This window comes from Notolepis coatsorum (assembly GCF_963971535.1).
Source record: "Notolepis coatsorum genome assembly, chromosome: 1".
In the NCBI taxonomy this organism is placed as follows: Eukaryota; Metazoa; Chordata; class Actinopteri; order Aulopiformes; family Paralepididae; genus Notolepis; species Notolepis coatsorum.
The window spans coordinates 6,495,763-6,517,693 of NC_140165.1; the positions used below are offsets into that span (position 1 = coordinate 6,495,763).

Genomic DNA, 21,931 nt, shown 5'->3' on the forward strand with positions numbered 1-21,931 from the left:
AGTAAGTAATTAAGTAAATAAGATATTCCTTTATTGATCTCCTTGGGGGAAATGTGGGCATCATAGCAGCATGGGAGAGGGGGGGTGGGGTGTGGGGGGTACAGGTATGGGCAGGGTAATAGTAGAAAGACATAAATATAGGCAATACAATTAGATCTGAATATAAAAATATGAGAGAAAAAATAAACAGTGAACAACCTGTTGAATATAACACAATATGAGAAATGACCAGAGTAGTAGATGGGGGGGGGGGGCGGCGGGGTCATGCTGGCATATCCTTATCTTTCATGAAAGAGACAGAGCGACATGTGGAGAGAAGGAGGGGAGGGTGTCGGAAATAGAGAGGAGGTGTGTGACACATGTGGGGGCCTGGTTGAGTGACTGTGAGGAAGAGTGATAAGAGAGAGATGGTGGGACAGGGAGACAGATGGTGTTTGTTCAGAGACCACTGTGCTTTCTTCTCCCCCCCCCCCCCCCCCCCCCCCCCCCCCACCAAAACTCTCACAGGCCATGTCCAGACGAAAACCTTTTTTTAAATGAAAAAACGAAAAATATCTAAATAGTTTTCATCTGGACAAGGCCTCGGTCCTCCGCCAAGACTTCGCCCAAAGCCTCCACCCAGCCCCCCAGCGCCACCCAGCCCCCCAGCCCCCAGCGCCACCCAGCCCCCCAGCCACCCAGCCCCCCAGCCCCCCAGCGCCACCCAGCCCCCCAGCCCCCCAGCGCCACCGCCCCAGCCACCCAGCCCCCAGCACCCAGGGCCCAGCCCCCCAGCCACCCAGCCCCCCAGCCCCCCAGCGCCACCCAGCCCCCCAGCCACCCAGGGCCCAGCCCCCCAGCCACCCAGGGCCCAGCCCCCCAGCCACCCAGGGCCCAGCCCCCCAGCCACCCAGGGCCCAGCCCCCCAGCCACCCAGGGCCCAGCCCCCCAGCCCCCCAGGGCCCAGCCCCCCAGCCACCCAGGGCCCAGCCCCCCAGCCACCCAGGGCCCAGCCCCCCAGCCACCCAGGGCCCAGCCCCCCAGCCCCCCAGCCACCCAGGGCCCAGCCCCCCAGCCCCCCAGCCACCCAGGGCCCAGCTCCCCAGCCACCCAGGGCCCAGCCCCCCAGCCACCCAGGGCCCAGCCCCCCAGCCACCCAGGGCCCAGCCCCCCAGCCCCCCAGCCACCCAGGGCCCAGCCCCCCAGCCACCCAGGGCCCAGCCCCCCAGCCACCCAGGGCCCAGCCCCCCAGCCACCCAGGGCCCAGCCCCCCAGCCACCCAGGGCCCAGCCCCCCAGCCACCCAGGGCCCAGCCCCCCAGCCCCCCAGCCACCCAGGGCCCAGCCCCCCAGCCACCCAGGGCCCAGCCACCCAGCCCCCCAGCCACCCAGGGCCCAGCCCCCCAGCCACCCAGGGCCCAGCCACCCAGCCCCCCAGCCACCCAGGGCCCAGCCACCCAGCCCCACGCCGAGTCGTCACAGGGGTCTCTGGCTGCGTTCACACGGCAGGCCTTTTAGTGCTCAATTCTGATTTATTGCTCAGATCAGATTTCGTTTTTTATTTTTTATTTGGCTGTTCCCATAATTTTTTTTTTAAATGGGGCCGATATCAGATTCCCGCGTGTGAACCCGTCACACTCCTGAACTGACCCGCATACGCGAATGAACAATAGAGAAGATGGACGTTGGAAATTGTGATAAATGTCAATCTAGAAGAGGGGCGCCAGGGTGGCGCACCACGTACAGCGCTGCGGTGCAACGCCTGCCGTCCCGGGTTCGACTCCCGGACCCGGCGACCTTTGCCGAATGTCTTCCCCCGTCTATCTCCCGTACTTCTTCTCTCTCTCTCTCTCTCTCTCGCTCTCTCTCTCTCTCTCTCTCTACCAAACTGCGCGGTAACAAAAACAAATAAAAATATCTACCAAAAACATTAAAAAAAATTCAATCTAAAGTGAAAGTCGCATGAAAGTCTGAACATAGCCTGGGAGGTCAACAAGCAGCAGGTGGTCAAGCCCTCCTTGAGGTCCATCTGCGCAGGTGCCTGACTGCAGTGCCTCCTCACCATTCGTTTTGTTTACATACTGATGTATTAAGACTGAAGACATTTCTTTGAGCCTGATCTGTCTGAGCCTTTTATCCGCGTGCGACCGCTAAACATGAACGTCACATGACTCGGTAGCAGCAGCAGCAGCAGCGGGTTTGTTTATAAAAGTAAAAACAGACTTGTATTTCGAGATGCAGTATACGAATGGCAGATTCTAAAGTCCTAAAACACATTATTCTAGATCTAGAAATTAAACGGTTTAAGGACATATACAACGTTAATATACCCCCAGAGTTTAGTCACCTAAACACCCGGAGCGCAGCTTTAACATAGAATGACATAACTATCGATTTCAGGTTTCTCTGTAGGTGTGGAATAACAACCCCACTATAAATGGACATTCTTACTTTCTTTTACCGTGCTGAGTCAGTGTACTCCATAATAACTATAAGTTAATCAAACCCCCTCGCTGGCGCCCCCTGGGGCTCCATGACCCAGTAGTGTAGTGCCATTTTTTAATCAAGGGGGTTGGTGCGTCGCGTTGTGAGTGACTCCACACACACGCCGGCCTATTCATAGTATTCTCCTGGTGGGCCGTGACTTTCCTACCAACATGGCACGGCTCACTGGCCGCGGCTGTCATTCACTTAATGAGCATCACCTGTTGTCTGATTACAATCAGCTGTTGTTCGCCCGCCGAGACGTCTGCGATGATGACGCAGTGGAACACCATGGATACCGTGTTCGCCAGCATGTATGACGACGATAGTCATGTATGATTTAGTGTTTACTTTTGATTTAACCGGGCTAGACCCGTTGAGAGGAGGTATCCTGTTTTCAAGGGAGACCTGAGCCAGGGTACGGTGTCCTAGAGGGGAATGGAGTCCGTCCGGTAGCCTGGGCTGCACTGCTGCTCAGAACTGCTTGTGGTTTTGAGTCTCCCCCTACTGTTCATAATGAGTATTGACCACTCCTCTGAAAATACTAAATAGGAAAATGACACTCTTAACCACATCACTTTTTTAAGAGGTTAAAGGTGCTGTACGTCTTATTTTGTCGTTTAAAATAAGTGGTCTACTTGTTAAAAAGAGTAGCTCTACATTCTGACAGCCATCACTGATGTGTTTGGTCAGTAACATCATGGGTCTCTCTCTCTCAGTCCCTCCGCTCTGCAGTAAACACAAAATAAATGTCCTGGTATCCCTTCCCACTTTATGAATATATGAATATAACAATATGAGAAATGACCAGGGTAGTAGATGGGGGCGGGGTCATGCTGGCATATCCTTATCTTTCATGAAAGAGACAGAGCAAAGTGAGAGAAGGAGGGGAGGGTGTCGGAAAGAGAGAGAGAGAGAGAGAGAGAGAGAGAGAGAGAGAGAGAGAGAGGTGTGTGACACATTTGGGCCTGGTTGAGTGACACAACAATAATTTCCTGGTATCCCTTCCCACTTTATCCAATCAGGAGAGAGAACTCTACGCTGCAAAAAATGGTCTGACAAAAATAAGAAACAAGAACTAGTGTTATGCAAATGTGCTATGTGCTTGAAACAGGTCGAATAATAATCTACCAGTGCAGTAAGAAAATCTGGTTTGGCAGGATTTCCTGAAACAAGTACAAATATCTGGGGGTTCTCTCCTGATTTGGCTTGTTAATCTGAAGACTTCCCAGGAACCTAAATTACATTACAGACTGTAATCCATACAAAGGAGAAAGCCGTTTTTCATCATGTGAGACCTTTAATATACAGTGAGAGGACAAAGCGTAACCCTACGGGCACCTTTGTCGCAATTCTCGTCAAATAGCCTTTTTTTTCCACGTGTGTTTGTGGATAGCGTTGGCTTTATTTTATGTATATGCCAAGAAAGTAGCTCAGTATCACATATTTGAGTCACAATAATCCATGTTTGTTTCTTTTCAAAAATCACTATTAAGCGTGTTTTATACACCTTCCACCCTAGTCGCAGAAATTAACAGGTTGACTCCCATGTTAAACAAATTTTTTTAATACACAGCCTGTACAGTTTAAAATGAGAATTATTCATAAGTAACATGATAAAAGGATGGATGAGGCCTCCAAGAGGTTTGTGCATTTCTTCATTTTCAAGATTTTAACCATTATTTTCTTTAGGGTTAGGGTTATGGTTACCTAACCCCAATTTAAAAAAAATTGTTAAAATCCTGAAAATGAATAAATATTCTATATGTATGGTGAGGACTAAAGTTAATAATGAAATTCATGAAAAAAAATTGGAACAATACATGAAAAAGATATGTTTTTAACTCTTTCCGTGCCACTCACGAGATTTCTCGTGTTTTTTTATAGGTGGTTGAAAGCCACTCACGAGATTTCTCTGAATTATTATTATTATTTTTTTTAGCGATCTGAAAAAATATTGCATCACCCGAGCCTACCCGAGTATAGCCGAGCGGCGCCGGCGATCACTGTGGAAAAAAGCGCCCCCTGTCGTCTCCCAGATGACATAAGTGATTTTGGAATGGACTCAATGAAAATGAATGGGGGAAAAAATCCGGTACTCCACATTTTCCAGTCCACTGATCCAGCCGGGCTTACCACAGTTCATTCTGGAACCTCAGATCCCCGCTGATCATGGAGTTCTACAGTATCGCGTTGGATCCATACACGTATCGATTTTTTCGAATGGTGATCAGGAATTGGAATATACCAGTTGGATACCATCTGATGTCAGGTAAGGACTCTATGTTATCAGTGTTAGGATAATCAGAGTAAGTTTGATGAAAATATAGGCTGTTTTGTGAAATGTCTTCTTTCGGTTTCACTGTAAAAGTCCGAGAGGAAATCAACGAGGCGATTATCCGTGCGCGGCCGTAATGTGCTTGCGTGCACGTATAATATTGATCATCTAGCGTTTATTTGAAAACTATTCATAAAAAGGCCGACGAATATCAACGTTGTGGAATATTCCACTAAAAGACGATTTTCATAGAATGCTCCAGAATGGGCTGTTTTTTATATCAAAACGGGGGCTTTTCTAACTGCTCTGAAACGGAAACGACGCGATAAAAAAACAATCTGCCTTGACAGCACTGACTGGAAAATAGTCTTTGATAATGCGATGGGCAGATTAGACACATAGCCATAATTTAAAACATAGATTAGGCGATATTAACGTTAACATTGGCGCCGATGGTGGCATTCAGCCGGTAAAAAGGAAAACCAGGCATGGCGCTCAAAGTGTTAATGAGATTGCAGTTTCCGTCACTAGGAAGAAAGGTGGGAGTTTTTTGAAGGGTGACTGGAGGGTTACTGAATATCTGCTCTTTCTTTGAAATAGACTAACCAGATGAATCCAGGTCGGGTTAAGTCTGTGGCTCAGAGCTCATTTTTATACACAGGGATCTCAACGTGGAACAGACTTCCACTTAGTATTAAATCTAGAGGAATGTTTAAAGGTCAGGTTTGCTCATATCTTTGGGGTAAAGTGGCAGATAGCTGTCAGGTCATACTTGGATTATTGTTTTAATGATGGTATAAAAATGCGCTATTTTATGGTATTTGGTCAGGATGTTATTGTCTTGTTTTTAGATATGTAGAATATGGATTTATTGTATTGGACTTTTGCTTTATGTGTTGTTTTATATGTTATTTGTGTATTAAGTCCTTTGGTCAGAACATCGGGGACCATGCTGGAAATAAGTGTCACTTTTGCATGTCATCCATGTCATCCCTTGGATTTGTTGTGTCTTTGGATCCATAAATAAATTCAATAAATCAGGTCAAATATGTCAATCTTTAATAGTTTGACTTATTAAATCCACTTCATGATACAGAAATGTATATAAAGGAGATACGGAAGGTCTGTAGTGTGGTAGTGAAAGGGTTAACCTTATGTAGTGTGGTACTTAAAGGGTTAACAATTTGTCGTGTGGCAGTGAAAGGGCTTCTGTATAGTCACAGTGAAAGGGTGAACCGTTTTCACTACCACACTACAGACGGTTAACCCTTTCACTACCACACTACAGACGGTTAACCCTTTCACTACCACACTACAGACGGTTAACCCTTTCACTACCACACTACAGACGGTTAGCCTTTCACTACCACACTACAGACGGTTAACCCTTTCACTACCACACTACAGACGGTTAACCCTTTCACTACCACACTACAGAAGGTTAACCTTTCACTACCACATACAGACGGTTAACCCTTTCACTACCACACTACAGAAGGTTAACCTTTCACTACCACATACAGACGGTTAACCCTTTCACTACCACACTACAGACGGTTATCCCTTTCACTACCACACTACCGAAGGTTAACCCTTTCACTACCACACTACAGACGGTTAACCCTTTCACTACCACACTACAGACGGTTAACCCTTTCACTACCACACTACCGAAGGTTAACCGTTTTCACTACCACACTACAGACGGTTAACCCTTTCACTACCACACTACAGACGGTTAACCCTTTCACTACCACACTACAGACGGTTAACCCTTTCACTACCACACTACAGACGGTTAGCCTTTCACTACCACACTACAGAAGGTTAACCCTTTCACTACCACACTACAGAAGGTTAACCTTTCACTACCACACTACAGACGGTTAACCCTTTCACTACCACACTACAGAAGGTTAACCTTTCACTACCACATACAGACGGTTAACCCTTTCACTACCACACTACAGACGGTTATCCCTTTCACTACCACACTACCGAAGGTTAACCCTTTCACTACCACACTACAGACGGTTAACCCTTTCACTACCACACTACAGACGGTTAACCCTTTCACTACCACACTACCGAAGGTTAACCCTTTCACTACCACACTACAGAAGGTTAACCGTTTTCACTACCACACTACAGACGGTTAACCCTTTCACTACCACACTACAGACGGTTAACCCTTTCACTACCACACTACAGACGGTTAACCCTTTCACTACCACACTACAGACGGTTAACCTTTCACTACCACACTACAGAAGGTTAACCTTTTACTACCACACTACAGACGGTTAACCCTTTCACTACCACACTACAGACGACGATAAGCTAATTTCCCAAGGAACACGCCACCTTTATGTGAAATGCTCTTACCGTCTTCTCCAGAGTCAGACACAAAGATAGATACCAATGTCCTCCACCATAACGTTGGCGTGTGGTACACTAGGCACTAGGCAAGTACACTAGGCACTAGGCAAGTACACTATAGGCATTGGTGCAAAAAGAAAACACACAAAATGAAGAGAAAACGGTCTTGTACCACCATGTCTTGACATACAGAACCAGTAAGTAAGTAAGAGGTTGAATAAAATGATATGGGATATAAACTAAATTAAATATAGCACAATAGAATATAGTACAATTATAAGTAAAAAAAAAAAAAGGAATAGGCCAGGGCTGTACAACTGGGCAGATGTGGTCAATTATATACACTAATTACTTTGTGATCACATACAGAACCGCCACGTCTCGTGATCGCACGCCGTCTCATTTGAGCCCTCTGCCTCCCTCACGACCCCTCAGACTAGAGTCCCAGATGACCGCGGACATCCAGGCCATCCTGCAGCTGCTCCAGAGGCAGACCACGGTGGGGCCCCCGGCCTACAGCACCGTCACCTCCGCCCCCCCGGAGTTCCCGAGGCCAGCCATCAGGATCCAGCCGGCGCCCTCCTCCTCCTCCTCCTCCGCCGTCCAGACGGAGCTCGCCCTCGGCCTGGGCCCCGCCTCGCCGCCGCAGGTACCGTACGCCACGCGGCTTCTCCCGAGCAAATCTGTCCGGCGGCGCAGAGAGGCTACATGAGTAGAGCAGAGAGGCTACATGAGTAGAGCAGAGAGGCTACATGAGTAGAGCAGAGAGGCTACATGAGTAGAGCAGCAGAGAGGCTACATGAGTAGAGCAGAGAGGCTACATGAGTAGAGCAGAGAGGCTACATGAGTAGAACAGAGAGGCTACATGAGTAGAACAGAGAGGCTACATGAGTAGAACAGAGAGGCTACATGAGTAGAGCAGAGAGGCTACATGAGTAGAACAGAGAGGCTACATGAGTAGAGCAGAGAGGCTACATGAGTAGAACAGAGAGGCTACATGAGTAGAGCAGAGAGGCTACATGAGTAGAGCAGAGAGGCTACATGAGTAGAGCAGAGAGGCTACATGAGTAGAGCAGAGAGGCTACATGAGTAGAACAGAGAGGCTACATGAGTAGAACAGAGAGGCTACATGAGTAGAACAGAGAGGCTACATGAGTAGAGCAGAGAGGCTACATGAGTAGAGCAGAGAGGCTACATGAGTAGAGCAGAGAGGCTACATGAGTAGAGCAGAGAGGCTACATGAGTAGAGCAGAGAGGCTACATGAGTAGAGCAGAGAGGCTACATGAGTAGAGCAGAGAGGCTACATGAGTAGAACAGAGAGGCTACATGAGTAGAACAGAGAGGCTACATGAGTAGAACAGAGAGGCTACATGAGTAGAACAGAGAGGCTACATGAGTAGAGCAGAGAGGCTACATGAGTAGAGCAGAGAGGCTACATGAGTAGAGCAGAGAGGCTACATGAGTAGAGCAGAGAGGCTACATGAGTAGAGCAGAGAAGCTACATGAGTAGAACAGAGAGGCTACATGAGTAGAACAGAGAGGCTACATGAGTAGAACAGAGAGGCTACATGAGTAGAGCAGAGAGGCTACATGAGTAGAACAGAGAGGCTACATGAGTAGAACAGAGAGGCTACATGAGTAGAACAGAGAGGCTACATGAGTAGAACAGAGAGGCTACATGAGTAGAGCAGAGAGGCTACATGAGTAGAGCAGAGAGGCTACATGAGTAGAACAGAGAGGCTACATGAGTAGAACAGAGAGGCTACATGAGTAGAGCAGAGAGGCTACATGAGTAGAGCAGAGAGGCTACATGAGTAGAGCAGAGAGGCTACATGAGTAGAGCAGAGAGGCTACATGAGTAGAGCAGAGAGGCTACATGAGTAGAGCAGAGAGGCTACATGAGTAGAACAGAGAGGCTACATGAGTAGAACAGAGAGGCTACATGAGTAGAGCAGAGAGGCTACATGAGTAGAGCAGAGAGGCTACATGAGTAGAGCAGAGAGGCTACATGAGTAGAGCAGAGAGGCTACATGAGTAGAGCAGAGAAGCTACATGAGTAGAACAGAGAGGCTACATGAGTAGAACAGAGAGGCTACATGAGTAGAACAGAGAGGCTACATGAGTAGAGCAGAGAGGCTACATGAGTAGAACAGAGAGGCTACATGAGTAGAACAGAGAGGCTACATGAGTAGAACAGAGAGGCTACATGAGTAGAGCAGAGAGGCTACATGAGTAGAGCAGAGAGGCTACATGAGTAGAACAGAGAGGCTACATGAGTAGAACAGAGAGGCTACATGAGTAGAGCAGAGAGGCTACATGAGTAGAGCAGAGAGGCTACATGAGTAGAGCAGAGAGGCTACATGAGTAGAGCAGAGAGGCTACATGAGTAGAGCAGAGAGGCTACATGAGTAGAACAGAGAGGCTACGTGAGTAGAGCAGAGAGGCTACATGAGTAGAGCAGCAGAGAGGCTACATGAGTAGAGCAGCAGAGAGGCTACATGAGTAGAGCAGAGAGGCTACATGAGTAGAACAGAGAGGCTACATGAGTAGAGCAGAGAGGCTACATGAGTAGAACAGAGAGGCTACATGAGTAGAGCAGAGAGGCTACATGAGTAGAGCAGCAGAGAGGCTACATGAGTAGAGCAGAGAGGCTACATGAGTAGAACAGAGAGGCTACATGAGTAGAACAGAGAGGCTACATGAGTAGAGCAGAGAGGCTACATGAGTAGAACAGAGAGGCTACATGAGTAGAGCAGAGAGGCTACATGAGTAGAGCAGAGAGGCTACATGAGTAGAGCAGAGAGGCTACATGAGTAGAGCAGAGAGGCTACATGAGTAGAGCAGAGAGGCTACATGAGTAGAGCAGAGAGGCTACATGAGTAGAACAGAGAGGCTACATGAGTAGAGCAGAGAGGCTACATGAGTAGAGCAGAGAGGCTACATGAGTAGAGCAGAGAGGCTACATGAGTAGAGCAGAGAGGCTACATGAGTAGAGCAGAGAGGTTACATGAGTAGAACAGAGAGGCTACATGAGTAGAGCAGAGAGGCTACATGAGTAGAGCAGAGAGGCTACATGAGTAGAGCAGAGAGGCTACATGAGTAGAGCTCTGGACTAATCAATGGAATCAAATCAAATCAAATGTATTTGTAAGACCCGACAAAACACACGTTAATGTCCCCATGGGCCGGACACGTCTTCTTTAAACAAGTCAAGAAGAAACATCACAATAAATCAAGAACAAAACACAAAAACACCATGAAATCCAAAATAAAATGTAAAATAAATAAATGCAACACTATAGTAGTGTTACTATAAAACAGGCGATTGTAACATCACCGGTTCAAGGCCCGGTCAAGGCCGAAAGTGGTGTTGTTGTCGTCCAGCGGGGAGCACTCTGTCCTCTGGACTTGTCAGTAACAATTAGGGGTGTAAAGGTACACGTACCGAGCCGTTTCAGTACTGGACCTTAGGTTCAGTACGTCTGTGTACCGAACGAATACAACGGCATGTTAACCACTAACGGCCGCACATGCAGAACTTTTTTTTTTGCGTGCATAATTTTATTCAAAATTCCAAGTTCACCTCTTCCCAAAATATCATTTGCGCAAAGGGCCGGGTGTTCGTTCAAGTTACACACACAACACTGAGAGATTACCTGTAATTTAGCATAGTCTCATAGTGTGGCGAACAGCTCTACAAGTACAGTTAGTTACTGCACACTACATCACCCCTGAGTGGAACGTGGAAAGCCAAACTTTCCCCAACTGTACCGAACCGTGGTATTTGTGTACCGTTACACCCCTGGTAACAATGTCACGGTGATAGGGAGCCTTTGAGTGTCTAGAAAAGCGCTGTATAAATGTAATGAAAAAATAAGATATTCCTTTATTGATCCCCTTGGGGAAATGCAGGCATCATAGCAGCATGGGGAGGGGGGAGGGGAGGTACAGGTAGTAGAAGACATGGTACAGGTGACATAATTATAGTAGAGTGGAGAAGTCAAAAATAAAATATAATAAAAAAGCAGTGTAAACAATATAACAAATCAATATAATTAACTCTGGACATGTGGCATATGGGCAACAAGGTGCGAGATGGGGGTATGTACGCCCTCTCAGTTATATTTGCCCTACAATAAATAGTTACAATATATAATCTAATAATCCAATAATCTAAATCTAATCTAATATATAATCTAAAAATGCTAAATATATGATCTGATGAAGTATACAGTATTCACATAAGGTGCGGTATGCATGAGGTAGTATATTGTCCTTTTAGGTGGGAGTCAGCTACTAGGTTCCTAGTAGTTGGATGTCTGGCAGCGGTCCCTGCCCACTGTTGTGGAGCCCGATGGCCGCTGGTATGAAGGACTGGCCGAGGCGGTTAGTTGAGTGTTGGGGGGGGTATGAGTCTGTGACTGAACGTGCTTCTCATCTTGACTAGCTCGTCGTAGAGGGGGTGGGAGGGATTCTCCAGGATAGCAGCCAGCTTCCTTCTCATCCCCCTCTCTGCCACCACCTCTAGTCTGACCAGCTCGACTCCCACCACGGAGCTAGCCTTCTTCACCAGCTTGTTCAGTTTGTTGGCGTCCCTCGAGTTGATGTAGCCCCCCCAGCATGCCACAGCATAGAAGAGGACGCTGGCCACTACAGACTGATCATTCATCCATTCAAATCTGAGATTGGAGGAATGCGGTAGAAATTGTCATTGTGGTTATTCATATGAATCTTTAAAAAAAAATTAACATTGTAGAGTTCCTGGTTCAATGACATTCAGGTGAAAATGCTCCCTGTGCTGACATGCCAATAAAAAATCGCGAATTAACCGGTGGCTACAACAACAGCCCCACCGTTCATTGTAAACAATGATGCATGTAGTTACTGTGTGTTGTTGTAGCCACCAGTTAATTTGCGATTTTTTATTAGTTTGTCATGACAAACCAATTACATAATCCAACATATGTGTAAAGAAACAACATATTCCAGTTAACGGTAATTTTTTTTAATGATTCGTTACGGCGTAATCAATACTCCCATTTGTATAAATTGCGTTAAGCGGCTGAGGAGGCTGGCGAGCTTGTTGCGGCTCATGCGCGCGCTCGGCCAATCAGAGCAACGCGGAAGGGCATGTTGGCTGCCGAAAGTATTCACGCATCCTGCCCTGTGGCTGCTGGGCCAGTTGCTCTTCCCTTAGTTGAGCCTTTACCTTTGTTTTAAAAAATACTTTTAGTTTGACTTTGCTTGGTAGGCAGAGGTAGTTAATTCCAAAGTACAATACCTCAAAACATACTGTAGGTGTGTATGAGGGCTAACAACGTCTTAGCCATTTGCTCACCTGTGTTTTGTTTAAATACCATATTCCATAATGCAAGTAGGCCTACTGCACTGTACATCTTTTTGTACATCTTTGCTCTCGGTCGGTATTGCGGTGCTGTGTGTAGTTGTCACTGTCCATCGCTTCTCGCTATTTCACGGTTTTGTCAAGTCCGTTACTTCTCGTTTTACTCAGTTGTCAAGTCCATTACCTTTTGGTGGTCGTCACTGTTGTTCCCTTTTTCTCTTTCAGACGCCCGACTCCGAGAAGTTGCAGAATAATTCCAAAGAATCCTCGCCGGTCCTCCTACTACCCACAGAGACTCTTCCAGGCGGGAGTTTTGCCGGACTGCTAGAGAGGGACACGGACACGGAGCACAGACACACACTGAACAAAATGGACTCTAGTCTAGAGCTACAGCAACAACAGCAACAGCAACAACAGCAACAACCTAGATCCCTCTTCCTGTCAGTTCGGCAAGCCTCGCTCCCCGACGCCCCGTCCAGCAGCCCAAGACCCATGGAGCTCCAAAGGCCAGTTTCTGACCCAGGGCTTCCAGGGAAGTAGGCCTCTCTTCTGGGCTCCTCACACCCCCCCCCCCCCCCCCCAACTACCCCCTTTTGACGCTACGGGAAATAAAACTGGAGGTCTTCTCTCAAGTTTGACTCAGGGTCTAAGAAAGAGACTGAATATGCAAAAGGAAAAAAAATAGAAAAAGAAAAAAAAAAGTAAATACACTGCTGACTTTCTTCCATTCCTTTTCAGAATACCCACCCTTCTCCAAGTCTCTGATTTAGATGTATAAAGTCCATTTATACAGAGCTATTTATACACTATATTATTAATATCATGTATAGTAACCATTTACCTTGTACATATTTCAAATATAAACACTGCCAGAGACACAAGGCACCCGACGTGCTCTTTCTAAAAGAGATATGCATGTAACTTTCTTTTTTCAAAAAAAAATGTGGATTTATTTTCGATTGCATGTTCCACACACACACGATAACGACTCACTGGGCAATCAGGTGTGTGATGCTGGCATGCTTAACAGACTGTAGCGAACAAGCCTCGTTTTTTGTAAGAACCTCCCGCTTAGGGAAAAAGCTACTTGAAGAACTCTTTCAAAAAAGGCATTTCTATCGCTCGTCAAAGCGGCTGACGAGCGAGAGCTCTTTTATCCTCTCGACAAACTCACGTCACCAACTCCCAACAGGGCGCCGTGTAGCGCGTTTAGCCGACGACGACGAGCTGACTTGGCTAACAACTAATATTATTCTATGTCACACAGTCAGCCCATCGCCTGTATACACTCCATCCACACACACGACTGTTTGGTAGAAGACGGACCGTATATTCCGTAGATATCAAAGTGCAACAGGATCACTTGTTTAATTTGAAATATAAAAAGAATTGTGCTGCCCTCATACAAAGTAATAATATTCATGCACAGGCATGTAGATGTGTTAAAAGTCCCGTAGCACTATGACAGCAATAATGACAAACATAGCCTATATTACGCCCCACATAGAACATTACGGTTGGTTTCCAACTATGTAATGAGAAAATATTCTGGGTATTTCAGTTATTTTACCTAGAGAAGAACAAAAATGAATCTGCTGTTTGGTTGTAGGCTACCTCCAGATCTTTAAAAGGCGTTGCTTTGTTTGCTGTGCTTTTCCAAATCAGCCATTGTTTTCCCCCCGTCCAAAAAGCCATTGTTTTCCCCCCGTCCAAAAACACGACAACACTTCATAAGGGTTGAAAGAACCGTGGTTGATTTGAAAGACCATGCTTAAAGATAGCTGTATATTTAGTGTAATTTTTTAACATGACACCGTATTACCACCATTTAACGGCATAGTACCGACTTTATGTAATCAATGGTCCTCATGAGTTATTTGAGTTGCCTGGACACGACCCCTGGACACGACCCCTGGGCATCTTGAATACCTTTCACAGTTGGGAGAAAGAACTGCGGCTAACCCACACAAATGTTATGGGTAAACTCCTTTGTGCATGCATGCTTGAAAGTCTTCCATTATATTCTTGAAGAATCCATTTTTGTAAAGTAAAAGAAAATATCCAGCCAAGAGAAAAACATTACTGCAATGGTACCATATCAGAAAAGGTATATGGTACCATATCAGGAATAGCATGGTACTGCATCAGAAAAAGTATGGTACTATATCAGAAAAAAGTATGGTACTATATCAGAAAATGCATGGTACTGCATCAGAAAATGTATGGTACTATATCAGAAAAAGTATGGTACTATATCAGAAAAAGTATGGTACTATATCAGAAAAAGTCGAGAAAAAAAGCTCATTGGGCTGAGCGAGAAGCTTAGCCTTCTATAGCCTTAGCTTTATTAGCCTGTTTTAGCCTTTATTAATTATATATAAATCCTACCGTACATCCAATGCAACAAAAGAATAGGCTTTTCTACACTACGATGTAAATGTACCCGACAATAATTAAAAAAAAATAACGGATAAGGGTTGAGCTGCATGTTGAAAAATGAATTAGTCATTTTAGTTTTAAAACATACTTACATGAATTCCAACACAAAGTCACATATTGCATGGAGAATGAACCTGGCAACATAATTATTATAAAAGGGTCTCAAATCACCTGTTTGTGAGAAGTATTGATATGTAAGAACTCATGAAGAGAGACTTAGAAATAATGGGTTATTTTTCTAAATAATTTGCCATTATTTCTCTATGTACCTTGTTTAATTATGTTTTTTAAACCCTGGATTCAAAATAAATATTGTGTGTAGGGAGGGGGGGGGGGGGGTGATACATGACACATATCCTCCATATGTAGCAAATAAAATATCTTAATGACGGACAACACATTGGGCCAATAACATTGAAGTCAACCCAATGTCCAAGGGTATTTTCATCAATATTCAATATCCATTCCAAATTGTTTTGATTTCAACCGATACTGCCAAATTGATTTCAAATCGTTCAATAGCGCAAATTGATTTCAAGTTCTCAGAGATTAACCGGTGTAATAGTAGCTACACACACAGATTACTGCCTAAGAATTATAAGACGGCGGAGTCGGCGTTGTCATGGAAACATTTGGAAAATGGCTTCACCGCAAACCCCTTTGTGAGAAGTAGCGTCATCTACCAGGGCTGTACTGCCTGTGGCTCATCCTCTTATAATTCTATAATTCTACTGCCCACTTGAATAACGGAGGTATATGCTGTGTACCGAGATGCCAGATGAACTCTTGACACTTCACTGCCATCCACTTTGTCTATGAGGGACCGTATTAAGTATGGCTGCGCCCATGTTCAAAGATGGTACCAACGAGGCTGGATACAGCAAAGGAGGGAAGACGGTTGGGAAAGTTAATGGGAGGCGATGTCCTCACCGAGAACTCAACACACGTCATTAGAGAAACTGACATACCAACTGCGTAGGTAACAGGAACGTCGGTATGCACCCAAAATATAAGATCTCTTCAAAAAGATCCACTGAATGATATTCCAAATTTAAAACGTCAACATGTTTTCTAAGACCCTAAACGTGGCAAATAAACCTCCTCTACTTTTACTAGTATAAGCTATTTTGTCTCACTCCATTCATTTTGTAGAGACCCAGGTCTGCTTATGTTCCCAGAGCTGGTGACGGAAGTAGCCAGGGAGTTCCACCATGCCTCTCGGTTCCTTCCTTCCCGTCTCCGATAGAGCTGGTGACGGAAGTAGCCAGGGAGTTCTCGGTTCCTTCCCGTCTCTTGATAGAGCCTCCATGGTTTGACGGCGTCACAAATTGTCCATCTATACCACAATGCAAAGGATCCCCTTTGGCCGTTAGCGAGCATTAGCGAGATGGCCGTAGCTAGCTGCAACGTGTGGTGGTTGACATTAGCTCCAATCTCTGGTAGTAAATGTTAGCACTAAAGCTAGCTAAAGAGGATGCTACACGGTTGGCATTGTGGGGTAGATTAGGAGAACTGAGTGAGATCATTAATTGGCCATATTTAATACAATCCCCTCCCCCCCTATTCTAAACAAACTGTCCACACAGACTGCCTTTCCCTAGCCCCCCACACACACACTCTCTTAGCACCTCGCACCATAATGCACAAGTGATGAAATGGTTGGTAAGGTTTGAGGTGTAAGAACAATGAAATGTCTCAACTGCTTATTTAAAATACTCTGGGTTTTAAGTTTTCAGATCATTTGGGATTCAGAGATGGTGAGTAATGTTAATTGTGTTCATCGCACGGTCGACATCTGGAGCGATAAAGACGAGGATGAGTCGGCGGCGGCACAAAGCCGTTCGAAAACCAGCCTCCGCTTCAGCATCCTCGTCCTATCCTTCTAGTTTGACACGAGCCAGGCGGGAAACACTACCATCTCTTCTTTTGAGAACCCATTAACGAACCGCGGCGATATCAACGGGTCGGGTACAAAGCAAAATGTGGGGTGTTGTTATTATTATTTCTTCATCCTCAGCATTCTTCTTACCCGAGCACCGATGTGGAACAAAAGTTGCTGAAAACTTGCCTGGACTTGTCTGATGCCTGTAGAGTTATCTACTGAACTTTCATGGGATTTGCAAACTTTTGCACAGAGATTAGAGAACTCGCTGTACTGGATATAAATGTCACTTTTTAAATCTAGTGCTGTTCACAATTGTTTTTATGCATTTTTTTTTTTTAATGTTTGCCACTGTATTTTATACAATGCAACACTTAACAGCTAATTTGAATGTTTCTGTTCCTAACTGTATTTAAAACAAATTAAATATATTGTGTACATATACTGAACCATTTGCGCAATTGTATAAATTAAATAAACAGAATGCATACAGAGTATAAAAATGAGTTTATTGTGGATAACAAAATATGACTTTTCCCATAACGTTCGTTGAGGACATGATGAGGATTGAACTCATTGCAATCTGCCTCAAAGACTTGGCATTGTTCATGCTGAAACTAAAAGTTTCAATCACAGATTAAGAAAAATAAAAAAGGAGGGAAAAACAGAAGAAATTGGATTGCCAAATTGACCCCTCTCAAACCCTGCCCTCTTTTCTCAATCCTCCAATCACATCTGTTGCTTCCCTTGGACAAGGGAAGCGACAGTTGTGGTTGGAGGACCAAGAAAGGAGGGCGGGGTTTGAGAGGGGTCAATCACAACTAAATGGCTATAGCCGACGGTGTCTTTTTCCCGACCTAATTATTAATACCAATGTTTATCAGTGCATATTTCTTTAAGCACAGTGTTCCTTAGCCCGAGTTGTAAATCAAATTCCAACATCAAAGCATATTACCTAAAATATAATCCATGCTATTATGATCATTTGAAAGTAATTTATTAATTTAGGATTTTTAATCAAAGGTTATTTGAATCGCTATGAAAAAGAAAAACATGATCATCACACAAATGAACGCATGTGAGAATCTGTTAACAGGAAATCACCCACACCTCAGATCGAGACGCTTCCAATCTAACAGTAATATAAAACACAAAAAGGTTGGTCTCTAGATTAAACGGAGGTATCATCAATGTTAGTCAAGTTAAATATCAGTGGTTCTTGTAAACGGCACGTATATGGTTGGCGGCATTTAAAAGCCCTAACATGGGACCGTACATTCAGAGGTTATATAATGGCACGTTTTGGGCACCTTTTACTGACCAGTCGAATCCTTTGAACCCTCACCTACAAAGTACAAGATCTAGAACTGGTTCACTCCTGCGACAATATTTAAACAAGCAGATACATTTAGCGAGTGTCTCTATATGCGATACACGTCTTCAGTTCAGCCTGACCCCCGTGGCAGCACACATGGATTAAGCGTTACAGCAAGCAGGTAAGCGGTAGATGGGTTACTCTCGAGTGGCGACGCCTCTTTCACTCGGTAACATGTCCCGACCTCCCTTTCCCCCCTCTCCGAGACTGCGGTCCAGAGAAGCCCATCGATTGGTTGGTTAAACACCCTTGTCGTCATGTCACAGAGCTCCGTAGGGCTCGGCCCCCCCCCCCCCCCCCCTCTGGTCTCCGGAAGTATCTTCTCTATGAATGTAGCCACTGGCGAAAAATTCAAAGGGATTGTTTTTGTTTTTTTTCAGTGTAATCGATGGACAACTGTTAGCTTACTAATGAGAGTCCTGTGTTTGGAGTTCTTCAGATGGGGTTCTAAGCGAACCGGGAAGCTAAGAGAGGGGCGGTGCACTGAACTAAAAAGCGGTTAATCCACACCACGACATGCAGATGAAGGTTTTTAACCGTCCACAACGGAACACGGCGGTCCTCGCTCGATTCTTCTATACTTGAATCTTCCCGGTTCACTCGTAAATCCGACCAGAACTTCCACCCCGACCCCCGGGGACTCGGTAAGTAAACGAACGGTTAAGCATCGATTCGACAACGGGGCAAAGTATTTCATATCACTTAATGTCAAATAAAAATGTATTTAAATGAGAACTATCCCTTTTTAAGATTACCCACAATAATTGTACGACGCAGCAAAGAAACCCATGGTTCTCAGAGATACTACAGCGGCTGTATATTCAACCCTACTATAAAATGTCCACCTGCAACAGCTCTTCTCCTCGGTGGGTCGGCCTGAAGCGTGCAGGAACCCACGCAGCACACGATCTTCAATTTCCCCCAAATTTAAGCCGCTTATGAACATTTTTGGCAGGTCTGCGCAGAGTTGCGGCGGACGCTTCCCCCCCCCCCCCACCCGGGTATGCGCTGCTAGCATAACATCGGTTTCAACCTCGTTTTTACATTGTTGTTGTTTTTTCGACGAGCTCTGAAGAAATCCACACCAATACTTCACGGTCTTGGGGGGGGGGGGGGGGGGGACGGTGGGTTTCTAATGGTGCTGCACGGTACGATTAGTGTGGCTAACTTTTCATCTTGGGCAGAGGCTTTTGGCGATTTAGGGGAACACTTCCAGAACCAGAGAGTAGACGGAGAGATCCACTCAGACGGACATCGTGCACAGGATGAACTGAGGAGAGGAGAGAGACGAGAGAGAAGAGAAATAGAGAGGGAGAAAGAGAGAAGTGGGAGAGAGAAGAGAGAGAGAGAGACATGTTAGGATATGTAGACAGGGTCAATTTTCAGAAAATCATAACCCTGAAGGCATTTCGTGTTTATTTTTGGTACACAACATTTCTAGGGGTATTAAGGGGTGCTGAATCCAAATCTGCTGTATACCAAGCTCAAAAATGTCAAATAAGGCCTCAAAATAGAGAAATCCAACATGGCCGCCAGCGCCAGGCTGAAATCTATTTAAGTGCATATCTTTTTGACTAAACAAGGTAGAAACATGAATGAAATGTGTTTTTATATGTTTGCATACATGAGGAATTTAAAATCATATCCTGATTTTAGATCAGTTGTGAAAATGTTGCTTGAAACTCATATTTATAGCAGAAACGGTGGTCGTTATTGATGCATAACTCATCAACCAAATAAGAAAGAAAAGCAGGATGATCCCAGGCCATGGATTTATTCATCAAACTCTTTTCTCTTGAATTTTTTTAATCAACATGCCATTTATGCAAATTAGATAGTCCTTAATATGCGTACAGTAGCTTAGGTACAGTAATTTATTGTCAGTCCTCAATCGTATTCAGGCGGGTGTCGCAGGTGTCTTGCAGTTGCATGATTCATCCAATGCCACTTTTCCTGAATAGAATAGAATAGATTATAATATAATAAAATAAAAATATTATTTTACCATATCAATATAAGTGAATGTTCAAGTTTCTTTATTAGTTGTCATACAGAATACAGAATACTTTGCATGAAATGTTTCTTTCTGTGTTGCTCCTGAGAGTGTGTTAGATAATAAAGTGGGTGCTACAGTGTGTTGTTTATTTAAGTGAGTGTATGTGCGCTGTGGGTGTGTTGATGGTTTGCTTATTGTTCATTGTTCATTCATTGAGCATCCTGATGGCCTGGGGATAGAAGCTCCTTCTGAGTCTCTCTGTGCTTGCCATGAGACTCCGGTATCGCTTGCCTGATCGCAGCAGTTCAAAGAGGCAGTTGTTTGAGTGGCTGGAGTCTTTGATTATTCTCTTAGCCTTGCCCATGCACCGCTTGTTGTAAATGTCTTGGAGAGAGGGAAGCCCACCTTCAATTGTGCGTTCGGCTGAACGGGCCACTCTGTAGTCTGCTGCGGTCTTGTGCAGTGCTATTCCCAAACCAGGAGGTGATATTGCCAGTCAGGATGCTCTCTATTGTGCATGAGTAGAAGTTCTTGAGGATATTCTGACTCACGTTGAACTTCCTTAAGCGCCTAAGGAAGTAGAGGCGTTGTCGTGCCTTCTTGATAACACTGTCAATGTGTGTGGTCCATGTCAAGTCCTCGGATATGTGGACTCCGAGGTACTTAAAACTGTTCACTCTCTCAACCGGTGCCCTGTCGATGCTGAGGGGGCTGTAGTCCCTGACCCCGACCTCCTAAAGTCCACAATCATCTCCTTTGTTTTGCTGACGTTCAGGGAGAGGCTGTTCTCTTGACACCATCCCGCTAGAACCTTAACCTCTTCCAGGTAGGCCCTCTCGTCGTTTGCAGAGATCAGGCCCACCACTACTGTGTCGTCAGCAAATTTGATGATTGTGTTGTTGTTCCGCTGTGCCACACAGTCATGTGTGTACAGGGAGTGGAGGAGGGGACTCAGGACACAGCCCTGGGGGGCCCCTATGTTGAGAGTGATGGATGAGGAGGTGCAGTTGCCTGCTCTCACCACCTGCCCGTCAGGAAGTCCAAGACCCACTGGCAGAGGTCATAGTTCAAGCCCAGGTCCCTGAGCTTGGCTATGAGTTTGGAGGGGACTATGGTATTGAATGCTGAGCTGTAGTCGATGAACAGCATTCTCACATAGTTCCCCTGCCTCTTGTTCAGGTGTGATTCTGCTGTGTGCAGCACATGGGCTATGGTGTCCTCCGTGGACCTGTTGGGGCGGTATGCAAATTGCAGGGGGTCCAGGTTGATGGGGAGGGAGGAACAGGGATACTGTCCGGTCCTGCTGCCTTCCTGATATTCACTTTCTTAAACGTCCTCCTCACATCATGTTCTGTTATCCTGAACACTGAGTCTCCATCAGCAGTGCCCCCCCCCTCCATTGCAGTGGTTTGTAGGCTGGTGCTGTTATTCCCAGCCTCAAACCTCGCATAGAAGGTATTGAGATCATTTACCAGTTGGATGTCACTGTTCAGTTTGAGGGAGGTGCCTTTGTAATCTGTCATCGTTCTGAGGCCCTGCCACATAGCTCTAGAGTCAGCCTGTTCATATTGAAGTTCAATTTGATCCCTGTAGCGCCTTTTTGCTTCTATTACTGTCCTCCTAACATTGTATCTCACCACCTTGTGGTCATTCATGTTGCCTGTCACAAGCCTGGCGTTGTATGCTGAGGTGCGCGCCTTCAGAGCTTCGTGGACAGATTTGTCTACCCATGGCTTTTGGTTTGGGTAAACTCTAATTGTGGTAGAGGGGATTGT

At 45.5% G+C, this 21,931-nt stretch overlaps 2 protein-coding genes across 2 annotated transcripts in view; one reads left to right on the forward strand and one right to left on the reverse strand.

Annotated features, from left to right (window-relative positions):
• Nucleotides 1-13,004, forward strand: part of LOC311242516 (voltage-gated inwardly rectifying potassium channel KCNH7-like) — a gene marked incomplete at both ends in the record, with an annotated part of 129,548 nt that extends 116,544 nt beyond the window's left edge. The window contains 2 exons of the mRNA XM_084331475.1: nt 7,555-7,768; nt 12,690-13,004. Coding sequence (XP_084187601.1) covers nt 7,555-7,768; nt 12,690-13,004 — 529 coding nt within the window. The remainder of the gene's footprint in view (nt 1-7,554; nt 7,769-12,689) is intronic.
• Nucleotides 13,005-17,275: 4,271 nt separating this feature from the next.
• Nucleotides 17,276-21,931, reverse strand: part of LOC311228820 (grancalcin-like) — a 31,710-nt gene continuing 27,054 nt past the window's right edge. Inside the window, exon 8 of the mRNA XM_084314774.1 lies at nt 17,276-19,430. Within this exon, the coding sequence (XP_084170900.1) occupies nt 19,404-19,430 (27 nt within the window). The 3' untranslated portion in view covers nt 17,276-19,403. The remainder of the gene's footprint in view (nt 19,431-21,931) is intronic.